At 33.1% G+C, this 13,755-nt stretch overlaps 2 protein-coding genes across 2 annotated transcripts; one reads left to right on the top strand and one right to left on the bottom strand.

The window, feature by feature from the left end:
* Positions 1 to 895: 895 nt before the first annotated feature.
* LOC129446733 (mesenteric estrogen-dependent adipogenesis protein) lies at positions 896 to 3,965 on the top strand. Its single transcript, XM_055207992.2, has 5 exons — positions 896 to 1,325; positions 1,415 to 1,542; positions 3,085 to 3,200; positions 3,327 to 3,497; positions 3,584 to 3,965. Exons 1-5 carry the CDS (start codon positions 1,129 to 1,131, stop codon positions 3,602 to 3,604), a joined length of 633 nt encoding a protein of 210 aa, XP_055063967.2. The 5' UTR covers positions 896 to 1,128; the 3' UTR covers positions 3,605 to 3,965.
* Positions 3,966 to 4,061: 96 nt separating this feature from the next.
* Positions 4,062 to 8,857, bottom strand: alox5ap (arachidonate 5-lipoxygenase-activating protein). The gene is made up of 5 exons (XM_055207993.2): positions 8,682 to 8,857; positions 8,470 to 8,557; positions 7,048 to 7,118; positions 5,895 to 5,976; positions 4,062 to 4,224 (listed from the first exon to the last, which is right to left on the bottom strand). Exons 1-5 carry the CDS (start codon positions 8,749 to 8,751, stop codon positions 4,062 to 4,064), a joined length of 474 nt encoding a protein of 157 aa, XP_055063968.2. The 5' UTR covers positions 8,752 to 8,857.
* Between the last annotated feature and the right edge of the window lie 4,898 nt (positions 8,858 to 13,755).

Genomic DNA, 13,755 nt, shown 5'->3' with positions numbered 1-13,755 from the left:
TAAAAATGCTAATATTGCTTATGCTAGGTAAAATATAAATTGTGCTAAGTTTGTATTTTTATTAGGCCTCCTTGCAAGTTCACTTTTGTGCGGAGTTTAGCTCAGTCTTACTGAGGCTGTTACTCAAACTGAAGGATGCATCCTCCGGAGTTCGCATATGCAGGATGCAAACGTCATCAAGCCCGCTTTGTTTCAGTTAACTGGGCACTACATTCGCATGTCATAGCCACATTATTAATTTAAGATTAACTTAGAATAAGAGTCAACTTTTTAATTGTTAATATTCTAAGGTTAACAGTCTTGTGCCGTTTCTTAATCTGAAGGCAGCAGCCTCCGGAGGTCGCATTTCTAGACTACATACGTCATCAAGACCGTCTTATTTCAGAATATTAACAATTGTAAAGTTGACTACTATTTTAAGTTAATCGTAAATTGCTGTAATATGCGTTTGATTTGCGAATGTAATGCTCAGTTAACTTAAATAAAAAAAGCTTGATGACGTATCAGCCTGCATATGCGACCTCCGGATGATGCAGCCTTCGGATTGAAAAACGTCATTTCTGACGTAATGCAGCCTGCAAATGCGAACTCTTGTTTACAAAAGTGAAAGCTGAACCAGCTGTTCAAGGTAACGTTAGTGGAAGACATCCAGTTTAAAACCCCTGGTTTAGATGCATTGGATTGTTAAAATAGTTTTAACAGACCAGATAAATTGTTATTATTATTAACTTTACCAGTGGATCTAATAAATAAATAGATTCCCAGTAATAATGTACTTAAACTGTCTGTCTGTCTGTCTGTCTGTGTGCGCCCGCGTGCTGTTTTTCCTACTAATTTTCCACTCCTGCCTCTTTAAGGATGAAAAAGGGCATGTACATCGATTAAGGTTTTTAATCTCAAGTACACGGATGACTTTAAGAATGAGGAAGCAGAGACTTTAAAACGTCGGCGGGTTGTAAACATGCTGTTTTGAAAGAGTGATTGACTCGACCTATGACTCACTTCTAGCGTCTTTTGTGTGGCGAATTTTATAAACGCGCCCCACGCCCACGAAGCTCAGCAGAAGCAGATGAGCCGCCGGATGTCTGATGCTACCATATCGGACACAAGGGGAAAAAACACGCAAACATGGAGAAAAATAACAATTCGTTTGTAATGGATGTTATCGAGGTCGAAAAGTTTCTCGGTAACCCGCCTCACGGTTTCAACGTTGAACATCGCTCCGGTTACAGACTCGTCAAGTCCGATACGAGTCAGTCGTGCGTGTTTATCGATGAGTTTCAGTCGAGCAAAGGCAAAGTGATCTTCAGTCAATCACCGGGAAGGTAAATGCATTTTATATATCTTTTATAATAACATGCATCTTTAAGTTTAAGTTTAACGTGTTTTTGACTCGTGATGATGATGTTTTTAGGAAAATCACAGTGCGCAACTTGGGAGAATACACGAACCTGAGGAATCAACTGCTCGCAAAGAAAATATACGTGATGGTGTCTGCTTGCGCTAACACAAATGCAAAAATACAGAATAAGAATAATCCAGGTAGGAAATAAATGTGTGCCTTTTAATTTATCATTCTTGACTTTTTAACCTAGATTAACAGCTAATGCAAAACCTTGTTTACCCTTACGACAAATTAAAGGAATGATTCACCCAAAAGTGAAAATTATGTCATCATTTACTCACTCTCATGTTGTTACAAACCTGTATACATTTCGTTGTTCTGATGAACACAAATGAAGCAATTTTGAGAAATGTTTGTAACCAAACCATTCGTGGACCCCATTTACTTTCATAGTATTTTTTTTCTTACTATGGAAGTGAATGAAATATGAAAATATATGAATATAATGAAAATATTTTGTGATCATCAGAACAAAAAAATGTATACAGGTTTGTGGCAAAATCAGGGTGAGTAAATAATAAAATAATTTTTATTTTTGGGTGAACTGTCCCTTTAACCAAGGTTTTTTTATTGTAACCATAGTTTTTCTAGCACAAACATGGTTATTTCGTAGTAAACATTGTTTAACTATAGTAAACATAGTTTTTGTTTTTTTAATTGTAGTAAATTCATGGTTCGTTTTTATAAGGGTTTATACCCCCAGGTGTCTCCAACCCTAGATTTAGATTGAGCTATTTAGTTATTTATCTGACACACACTATGAACAGAAAGATTTAATGTTAATATTCATGTGTATATTGGTTTTAAACAGTACCGTTTTTTACTACACAACTTTAATGCTAAATCAAGCAGGCCTATACATTAGTTTTATGCATAAAATATTTTTTTCTTAATGAAATCTTTCTTTTTAGAGAAATTTATATTAGTTTTTAACATTACATGCTTTACTATTAAAACTGTAATGCTAAAAAACAATAGACCTACACATTTATCCTATAAATATTTTGAATCAAATGAGTCAGAATTTTGATTCACCTAAGAACAAAATAAATCAAATCAATCTTAAGCTCTTTTAGAGCAAATTAATAATATAGTTGATATATATTTTGATCATGTTTTATCACTTTTCTAAACCTATACATCGGTTAACAGACATGGGTGTAACAACTATGTACATAACTAAGTTCAGACCTGACGCCCTATTCAACACTTTTGGTATGAAGTAAAACAATGAGCCAGCTCCGCACGAACATATTTTTTTATATTTAAGATTTTATCGTTCATGTTATTCAACCCCTGTGCAGTTTCCAAAACTGTAAGGGAGTCATACAGGCGTAAGGTTTATGAGTACTAGGATTGCTTGTACCATTAACAAACAATTAATCATCATCAAGCTCTCATTACTTTGACAGCCCTAAAACAGACTTAAATTAAATTATTTGTAATCCTCACTGAAATTCAAAGTAGCGATGCCCATTATGCTTTCACTCTTTGGAGTTTTTTTTACTATCGCCCCAGACATATACAGTCTCGATTATATTAACTATTAACAGTAAGTCATAAAATGGTTCGGCAGGAAATGTGTTATAACCGTAAGTCACACCTGCTGAAGTGAATGTTTAATGGTACTGTATATCTTTATGACATTATTGCATATATCTTCTTTACTGTATATACAGCTCTTGGCTTCTATGTGGTGGTGATCAACGGCTGTCATCCCATGATCAGATGGGAGATGGAGAAGGGCTTAAATTCAACCATATCATCTGTTGCTGGAGAGAGCTATACAGTCAATGTAAGCTGATCTGTAATGTATTGCATTATATAATATTACATTGATTATTCAATGACTTGCATATAAGTTGAGTTTTTCTTAAAATTGATGAAATATGATAATATATTAAAGTTTTTTTCTTTTTAGGTTGATATTAGGGATGCATTACAGACATGGATAGGCGAGAACTTTCGAATCCTTACAGATGGAGAAAAAGTGAAGCCCACCTGGAAAAATACACATTTTACTATCAATTACCATTCTGATGCACTTTTCGACTTTCCCTACTGGTTTGGTTTCAGCAAACGAGATTTTAAGGTGGGTTTGAAATAATAAGCAGTGATCAAAATGATTTGAAACATCATAAGCATTGTAAATATTAAGTGTTTGACATGGTTTTGTAGATCTCCTACTGTGGGAAATGAGGTCAAGAGACAAACATCTACTGAAAACACTAGTATTGAAAACCACAGATGAAGAAATCCTGAGAGCTAAAATTCTTTAATTGACTCAGCACTTTAGCACTTTTTTGTAAAACTTTATTTGCCCATGACACCCGTAATGTAAAAGATGTTAACTTACAAGCCTTTTTTTTTGAGTGAACGAGTAAATCCTCTCTGTATAATCCAATCCAATAATCACAACAAACAAAGTGTTTACAATACTATAGTAATACATTATATAAAAGTAATAATCAATTGAACTGTTTATATAACCTCTAAAGCATTTTCATGGATGACTGTAAATAAAATTTTGCAAATAAATGCTTGTTAACATCTCTGTAAACGCCTTGACAGTCTTAACCACATCCTCAGACAACCACAACCATAAGATGAAAGAGATGACCGAGACCACTCTTTATTTGTAAATTCATTTAAGAGTTTAAGGAAGAAGCAGGAGGGTTGATGCCGCTCTGGTGATGGTCTCTATGTAGCTTTTGTAATCATTGCCACCATAGTTGAGCAGCAGGTAGTTTATGATTCCCACGATACACATGAGTGATAGAAAAAAGAGGATACGCTTCCCAAAGAGAAAGCCTGGAATGCTGTCAGGAAAACAAAGACATTTGTCATACATCTTGTTTTTTACATTCTGTGGATATTCTGAAACATACAGTATGTAGCAGATAAAGTTAAATATTTATTGACAGAGTAAAAATTATCTTTTGCATGTCATCTTTGCGATTCTATAAGAGCTTATCGTGGTTTTGCAGTGATGTAATAAATTGTATTTGTATTCAGATTACCGGTAATGCAATGCACAATACATGACCTACATTTTCAGTTTATTGGGGTTACTGTACACTCACAAAAATGCTGGGTTATTTTCAACCCAGCGTTGCGTCAAAAAGGGACGAACCCAACAGTTGGGTTAAATTAACCCAGAATATGTTTATATTTGACCCAATAATGGGTTTAAACAGCAAAGCATAGGTTATATTACAACCCAAGGGGCTGAGCTTGTCCCTTTTTGCCATTTTTACAGTGTACTTTTACAGTCAGTAAGATTAAATAGCAGTCATACAGTTGATGTCCTGCTGTTAGACACACTTTTAAAAATAAGGGTGCTTTACAATGCTATAGAAGAGCCATTTTTGGCTAAATCCGTTGGCTAATTTCTCACGTCATTTTTAACCCAGCAGTGTGTTCTGTCCAATATTGACCCAAGCATTGGGTTAAAAACAACCCAGCACTTTATTTTACAAAAGGTTCTTTGTGGTGAAAAAAGTTTTACAGATTATAAAAATAAATGTTTTTTTTTTAAGAACCTTTGAATGGTTCTTCTATGACATTGCTATGAAAAACCTTAAAGGAATGTTCCATTTTCTTAAAAGAAAAATCCAGACAATCCACTCACCACCATGTCATCCAAAATGCCGATGTCCCTCTCCGTTCAGTCGAGAAGAAATTATGTTTTTTGAGGAAAACATTGGAGGATTTCTCTCATTTTAATGGACTTTAATAGAGCCCAACATTTAATACTTAACTCAACACTTAACAGTTTTTTTCAACGGAGTTTCAAAGGACTATAAACGATCCCAAAAGAGGTATAAGGGTCTTATCTAGCAAAACGATTGTCATTTTAGACAAGAAAAAGAAAAAACATGCACTTTGAAATCACAACTTTTCGTCTAGATCCCGTTGTGATGCGCCAGCGAGACCTCAAGCAATACGTCATGACGTCAAGAGGTCACAGAGGACAAACGCGAAACTCCAGTGTTTACAAGTGTTTTGAAAGAGGACCGTTCCTACGGAGTCATATATATGTAACACATGACCTCCCTACGTCACTACGCATTAACGTTAGGTCGCGCTGGACCGGACCTAGACGAAAAGTTGTGGTTTAGAAGAGCATATTTTTAATTTTTCGTTTTGCTAGATAGGACCCTTGTGCCTCGTTTGGGATCGTTTGTAGTCGTTTGAGGCTCTGTTGAGAAAGACTGTTACGTGTTGAGTTAAGTGTTAAGTGTTGGTGTCCATTGGGGTCCATTAAAATGAGAAAAATCCTCCAATGTTTTCCTCAAAAAACATAATTTCTTCTCGACTGAACAAAGAAAGACATCAACATTTTGGATGACATAGTGGTGAGTAAATTATCTGGATTTTTCTTTTAAGAAAATTGAATATTCCTTTAAGGCACCTTTATTTGTGCATTAAGAAAAATATGGGTTTCAGATGTTAGGGTTCTTCACTGTTTCGGATTTGTAACTCTTACCTCTGGCACGTCTGCCCCATGTAGCCAACAAAGTACTTATGTCGCACCACAAGGTAAATGACACCAGCAAACGCGGCTGGAGCTGTAAAAAAAGGTTTTGATTTTACACAAATCCCATTAAACATCTTCTTAGCGATGTTATGATGTCAATTAAAGTTACTTTAAATAGAGTTTAACATTTAAAAAAACCTGTTAGGTTGCTCGACTAGTTTTGTGACTTTTCACTGGCTAACAAGAAATGCACAACCCTTAAGCATAGGTTTCGATTCTCTTAGCCATGTCTTATAGTTTGTTTGTGACGGGTGACTCATTAGTTTGCTGGAACCTATTTTACTCCCACAAGCTATTCTAAAACAACTTACGCATATAGACAAACATTTACATGTTGGTCATAACAAAATATTAACTAGGAAATGCAAATCATTTTACTCTGTTAGTCATGCATTAACTTCCCACCTCAATATAGTAACGTGTAAATATCAGCAGACCATTCTTTTTTAAAACATTTTCTCTGTAAGTGCCGTCACAATACCAAACCATATCTTTTCAATTTAAAAATCGAAAGACATATCATGAAAATCTGACTTTTTCCATGTTTAAGTGCTATAATTGGGTCCCCAGTGCTTCTATTAACCTATAAAATATAAAGACAATTGACAACTTAGTTTTTGGTAAACCATTCTCTGCAAGCATGTAAAAAAATAGGTCATTAAAATTTGGCTCCCCTTGTGATGTCAGAATGTGATTTATTTGGCATCTTAAAAAGTCTTTTAAGTCCTTAAATTTGTAACAACTACCATAAAACATTTTACTCCTTGTGTTAAATGTGACACAGTCTGTGAAAACAATGCTAATGTAATTTTTTGTGATTTACTGCCCTTTAAAAAAAGTTGGTTTAAAGTAAGTCACCTGGTTGCCTTCAACTTAAAAATATTAGTTGACAGAAAAATGTTTACACCGTTTTTTGAGTTAACTAATATTTTGAAGTTGAATTAACTCACAATTCAAAGGCACCCAGGTAACTTACTTTTTTAAAATTGAACTAACAAATCACTTTTTACAGTGTGTTTTCTACATAAAACCATCCTACATAATGCAAAGACCATTCTGTCACAATACAACCTTGATAAATTAAAGATGAAACATACGATACCTTGACTAAGGCAGACACCAGCACACCACATTACTGCCAGGAAGGTGGGGTAAGTATCCATGCAATTTCGGCTGTTTAAAGAAACATAATTATAAATAAAGAAAGATCATTATAATTAGTTTCTAAATGATGATAAACCATGACACTAATTATATGAATAAGCTTGCATTAAACAGGACATATCATGAAAACGGACTTTTTCCATGTTTAAGTGCTATAATTGGGTCCCCAGTGCTTCTATTAACCTATAAAATATAAAAACAATTGACAACCCAGTAACTTATCAACTTAAAAAAGTGAAAAAGATCAACCCAGTAACTTAGTTTTGGTAAACCATTCTTTGCAAGCATGTGAAAAAATAGAATTTAACTCCCCCTGTGATGTCAGAAGGGGATATACTGCCCATTATTCACCACTATCCAACCACGACACTGCCATTTAGTGCAGAAGATCAGCTCATTTGCATTTAAAAGGAAATACCCAAAAATGGCACACTAGTGTCAATTTTAACATGCTATAATACATTTTTATATGCTATTTTGAGCTGGAAGTTCACATACATACTCTGGGGACACCAAATACTTATTTGACATGTTCTTGTGAAAGTTACCCTTTAAAATGGTTTCAAAAAGATCTTCATTCACAAATCTGGAATTAACTGTACTAGACACCATGTTCTGCACAGCGTTAAAAATACATTGCAAAACAATTGGTACTTCCCCTGTTAGTAATGACTGCATGAGATTGCATCTTAACGCTAGTAGCAAACATGGATTTCAACAGTCTAGATGCGTAATCAAGCTTATCAGTTCTGAGATGTCATTGATATGTCAAAATACTACTCTGCCTCATCCACAGACATCATGTCAACCACTATAAACAACACATTCAAAAATAAAACTTCGGTTTAAACAGAGAGCCCAAAAATAATAGCTGTGAATTTTAAAAAGCGAAAACATTCGAGAAAAACATGTCTTGAAAATGGGAGTTTTTATTCTTAAATTGCATTCATTTTCACTAATATAGATGTGAGACATTAAACCCTATATTTAAAATTACTATATAATTTCCACGTATATAGTTGCTCATCTGATCAAAAGCATGTAAATGTAGAAGGAAGTTACACACATAACAGGAAAATCATTGTGGACATTATGCAAAAGATGTTGCACCATTATGTTCCTGTAACTTATGCATTGCATTAGCACTCCAAATGTTATGGGTTCAAATTGAGGGAACATAAATTAATACAAAAAATATAACTTGAATGCACTGTAAGTCGCTTTATGAAAGCATATGGCAAATAAATGTTATTGCATAAGACTATTCAAAATCAAAAACAAGTCCCTTTTTCCTATTAGGCCCTTTAAAGAAGTCAAAATCAATTTGATGAACAAAATTGTGAAACCAGAAGTGACTCACGTGGCACAAGACAGGCGCTCGAATCCAGCACATTGCTGCTTAGAAGAATTGGCCTTACATTCTTTCTCGACTTTTAGGGCGAAGAATACTAGAGGAGAAATCATTATAATATAAAATATATATAATTACTGATTGCAATGCAATTCTTTTAAAACATGTTCTGCATAAACATTTAATAAAATGTAAAGATAAAAATCTTCAAACTGTCTTACCATTCTGAACGACGCTCAAAAGGGTGACCAAGACCAGTAAGAAAATGTTTTCCAGCACAGCATCATCCATGATTTGTCTCTGTTTGAGCTATAGGTCTGTTACAGAGCCGTTGTCTGATCTCTCTCTGAGTAACAGAAGCTGTGATAACATCAACCCCCAAACTGATGTGTTTCCTGGTAGGAGGGTCACCTTTATCTATCATCATCATTTCACTTCTGCTTAATGCTAAATTTGCAATTTCTCTTTTTAAAAAACGTTTAAAGAGAGAAAACAACATAGCTGGGTGTGAAATTTGCTTCGATTTGATTCCCCACATGAAAAATATTGTACTGTAGTATACTTTAGTATATACATTAGGAGATTTGTATGGAGCATATTAGAATAAATACGATAGCCTCTTTTATACTATAGTGTTTTGTAGTATTAACTTAAAGTGAATTGATAAACTGTAAATGCTGTTATATTATTTAGTGTTTACTACAGTAAGGTTAAAAACACTAATATCTATAGGAACTTAACAGTATTGTGACATAGTGCATATTATATTATCATCATTTTGTTTTACAATTCTTAAAAGTTTAATTCAAACAAACAGCCCATGATTTTCACAGTTTGGATCTTAATGCGGTTAAAAGCTAAATCTATTTTTATTTTTCCGTTAGAAACTGTCTTCATATATAAATACCGTTTAACCAACATACACTCAATGTAGTTTACTGTAACTAAAGTCTGCCATCTGGCGGCTTCATTAACTATTACATCACCAAATCACAAGCACTTCAAAATCCTTACGAACTTGATTTCATTTTTAAGCATCGTAACAAAAACATTATATGAATTAGAATGACTACATAGTTAAAAAAAAAATCTGCATTGTTTAGTTATCCAAAATAGAGCTCACTTAAATTCACTTGAAATGCAAAAAAGAAACATTTCACTATGTAAATTTTTATGTGTAGCCTAGTGTATTTAAATGTACAGGGCCTCGGGCTGGGAAGGGCCCCGAGATGCCGGAAAAAAATAACAACCGCATTTTATAAAAAGTTGATACTCCCTTTAAAATTATGCTTAATCGCTTTGCTTTGAATGTCCGTGCGTGAATGCAGTTCCTGCGCAAGAAAATCTCTCACTTACTGTAGGCTACCCTGCAATCATTAGTGAGCTTTTTAAAATTTCTGTCTGAAATATCCATTATTGCATTTCTGAAGGCAACACAAAGACAGCTTTCTGATAAAGTGACCACAAGTGCCTTTCAAGTGATGAACAAAGACGAAACTGAGGACCCGTTTTTATCTTAATATGAAAGACAACGTGTATATAAACATTCATTAAATGACTCCTCATAACATTTTAAAGCCAAGATGTACAGAACAGCACACAAAGATATTACACAAAACATTTTTGATAACTAAATCTAATAAATAACAAATTAGATTCTGTCTCGGAAGCCTATAAGTTCAGCGATCTTATTTCATTTTGAGATTTAGCGGGCAGGGAAATAAAAGACGAGAAATAACATATAATTTGTTACTGTAAATTATAAAAAAACAAGCTTTACAGTATATACAATTCCTTAAACGGTTCATTTATAACCAAAAAACACTGAAATTAATGATTTTATAGACACTAAATATGCTTTATTATTTTGCACAGAAATATCTGATTGCTTTGATCATCTCTGTATTCACTTGAAACACCTGACGACTCTTATAACATTTGTTTCAGGAATCTCTTTTCTATCATTTGAAAGTTAACACCGACCATAATATTAAATCACAAGAGAGACCAACCCGGAGAGACAATTGTGTCAGATTCAGTAGAGATATTTTTGGTGTCATCACCAAAAAAAAAAAAAAACTGCTTACCTGTTTTGTAGCTCAACCTTTGACAAGTTAAGCAACCTTTTTAAAAACATTTTAAAACTTATACTTGCCGAAAAAATCCGTTTGTTGATGTTTAGCTTGATAAACCCCTAAATACGATCACGCAGAGCACCTAGCACGTTCGGCTAAATTTAATGTGACAGCATGCAACAGCGCAACATCGACACAACGGAAAGCAATACATAACTTACAGAACTTAAATTAGATCAGAATTTACCTTTACATTTAATAAAAAATAAAAACAAAATGAAGTCAGAATCAATAAGGTACAGAACATGGGTGCAAAATGCCTAAATGCGCAGGGGAATAAAACACAAGCCACAAATAGTTTAATCAGATAACACTAAATAATCTATCAATTAAATTAAAACAAGGAAATATTAAAATTAATTTTAAAATAACGAAAGTTTAGAATTGCCTGTTGAGTGACATTTTCTACGCGTCCCTTATTTAGAGACGCAAGCTGTTTTGGAATTTATTTAAAATCTTAAAAACGCTGCTAATATCAAACTTCTTTAAACCCAGATGTAAAAAATACTCTTTTAGTTTTTTTTCTTTTTATTTAATTACACAAGACCAAAAAAACCTTGATAAAATGTTGCACTCTGATAATAAAATATTCATGAATATCTCCGTGTGACTCCGGTAGATGATCTTTTAATTACTTCTAGTCGAAGCAAGCTTTATGGTCAATCTAGGTGAATATAAAATAAATAAGTAAATAGATAAAAATATGAAAATGTTACATTTTAAAAGCTAAATTTAATCTGAAGATTACTATGAAATGAATTAAAATTAAAATAAAGTAAGCAAATAACAACTGAAACATTGGATTAAATCTTTCTAATTACCTTATTGTTTAAAATCATGTTGCTTGTTTTGAACTAAGTCAAAACTGATTTTTAAATAATAGAGAATACTGTAATTGTAAACTAATATCTGATTATTTATTTATTTAGGTGAAGATATTGTAAACGAATATCTGATTATTTATTTATTTAGGTGAAGATTAATGAGAGAGTTTTTTTATTAAACAATTCGATATGTTGGCATAAACGCTGTATGGACATAGATAATAATGAGCTCAGCAAGTTTGTTGTAATGCTTAATATGCTTTTGTAAATTCTTGTCAAAACAGGTGTTTTTGCGTTTCGGATCTATAAGTCAGCGTGAGTCTTGTTGATCTTAATAACTTTTTTACATAAATCAGTTCCCGAACTTTATCTCCCTTAATATCTCTGTAAACATCAAGCAAGTCCTGCATTTTATTTTCAAATTCCTGCATGTTTTTAAACCGAAACCAAGATGACGTCAGACATGTGGATGTATGAGTAGTATTAGGTTATATTTCACTCTCAGACAACTTACAAATAACGATAATTTTAGATGTTTAATTAGTATATTTATATCGCTAGACGAGGGATTAATGTAGGCTACTTATTTTTTTCTGAAAACATCCCACTCATTAAGACAGAATGGGTCTCATGATGGAACTGTGCTGACAGACACAATAAACGTTTAAAGGTGATGTAGCCTACAGTTTTGTCAATGTGCTTTCAAGTTTGTTATTTTTATGCTACAATAGAATGATGCATAGCACATAGGCACAAGCTGTATGAGCCTTTAAAAATGAGATGTTTGCTTTCCATGCATAATAGTAACGAGAATCAAGTTATTATTTGATTAAAATTTTGTATTATTATTTTTATTAAATGTTTACAGTTATTTAAGTTATAATTATAATAAAAAGCTAAAATGCGTTTAAAATTACATTTTCATGTAATATGACAAACTTCAGGTTTAAGACCCGCCCACTTCCGGTTCCATCAGAATACAAATACAGATACAAATAATTTTAAGACTGTTACAGATACAAATACAGATACAAATACTGACTCCGCTGCACACCCCTAGAATGTAGGCTGCAATTCTGGCGGACGAAGGGCCACACAAAATGGTAAAGCCCAGGGGCCCCTTATAATGTTAATGCGGCCCTGGGTATAGTCACATTCATATTTAGAAACTAAACATAAAGAGCTAGTTTGACGTTTTGTGTGAAACGTGAAAAAGATCAACCCAGTTACTTTGTTTTGGTAAACCATTTTTTGCAAGAATGTAAAAAAATAGGTCGTTCGGATTTCGCCTGTTTTGTGACGTAGGTAGCAAGTCCAATTACAATAATACCACCCTTTAATCTGCACTACCCAGCACTGCCATAAAGTGCAAAGAGAAATTAATGGACAGCACAATTGACATTCAATTTTAACCAACATCATTGCAATCAGTAATGGGTCAATGACCTGACATTAATTATTTTCGTATGGTTTAATTAAATGTAAAAGGGTTAAAATTTCAAAATAAATTTGCAGATTACTTGCATATATTGTCTTTTTTGAGGACCAAGTCTAACAGTTCATTTTGAAAGAATATTTGGGGGATAATTGCAAAAATGTCAATGTGGTGTAACCAGTCTGTGTCAATTGGTGTAATAGTATTTTTTAAAGGAAAATATAAATATATAAATTTTATATATATATAAAATATAATCATCTAGTTTAGTGTTATATTTTTTACATAATTTTTTACATCATTTAACAAAGATTATTTAGAAAACCGAGCTTTTTTCAGCATATGCCAGGACAAATATTACAATAACACATTAAAATTTATATTTAGAAATAATTCATCAAATTATATTTTAATTGTTTTATTATTACGCTTAGGCTACATGCCATCAAGGTGGATAAAATATTTAATATTTTTCATTCATTGGCGCAATTGGCAGTTACACCATTTGACATTTTCAGGTCTTAATTTTCATAAAAATAGTGCAAATGGGATTTTTTATTGCATTAAATCAACATAAATACACGATGTGCATTGAAATTAACCTGTTGCATTTAAAACTAGTTTTTAAAAAGGTTTTTGAATTTCTCATCTTGCCAAACCCTTTTTGTCACTGACCCGTTTGCATTTTATCAGCTCATATGCGTTTTAAAGAACACACCCAAAAATGGCAAATTTTTGCTAGGACCTACAAAGTGGCAATTTTAACATGCCATAAAAAATTATCTGTGGGGTATTTTGAGCTAAAACTTCACATATGTACTCTAGGGACACCAAAGACTTATTTTACATAATGTAAAAAATCGCAATATGACCCCTTTAACATTTCTAGTATGTGTACCAA

The sequence above is a fragment of the Misgurnus anguillicaudatus genome, chromosome 12 (assembly GCF_027580225.2).
Source record: "Misgurnus anguillicaudatus chromosome 12, ASM2758022v2, whole genome shotgun sequence".
Taxonomy (NCBI): Eukaryota; Metazoa; Chordata; class Actinopteri; order Cypriniformes; family Cobitidae; genus Misgurnus; species Misgurnus anguillicaudatus.
This window is presented reverse-complemented; position numbering and strand designations above follow the sequence as displayed.

Excerpts from the sequence above, each read along its gene's own strand:
- LOC129446733 (XM_055207992.2), top strand. The coding sequence starts at position 1,129 with ATGGAGAAAAATAACAATTCGTTTGTAATGGATGTTATCGAGGTCGAA. Across the intron at positions 1,543-3,084 it reads ACAGAATAAGAATAATCCAG|CTCTTGGCTTCTATGTGGTG; the intron begins GTAGGAAATAAA and ends CTGTATATACAG. Across the intron at positions 3,498-3,583 it reads TCAGCAAACGAGATTTTAAG|ATCTCCTACTGTGGGAAATG; the intron begins GTGGGTTTGAAA and ends ATGGTTTTGTAG.
- alox5ap (XM_055207993.2), bottom strand. The coding sequence starts at position 8,751 with ATGGATGATGCTGTGCTGGAAAACATTTTCTTACTGGTCTTGGTCACC. Across the intron at positions 7,119-8,469 it reads GAGCGCCTGTCTTGTGCCAC|CCGAAATTGCATGGATACTT; the intron begins GTGAGTCACTTC and ends TTCTTTAAACAG. Across the intron at positions 5,977-7,047 it reads TGGTGTCTGCCTTAGTCAAG|CTCCAGCCGCGTTTGCTGGT; the intron begins GTATCGTATGTT and ends CTTTTTTTACAG.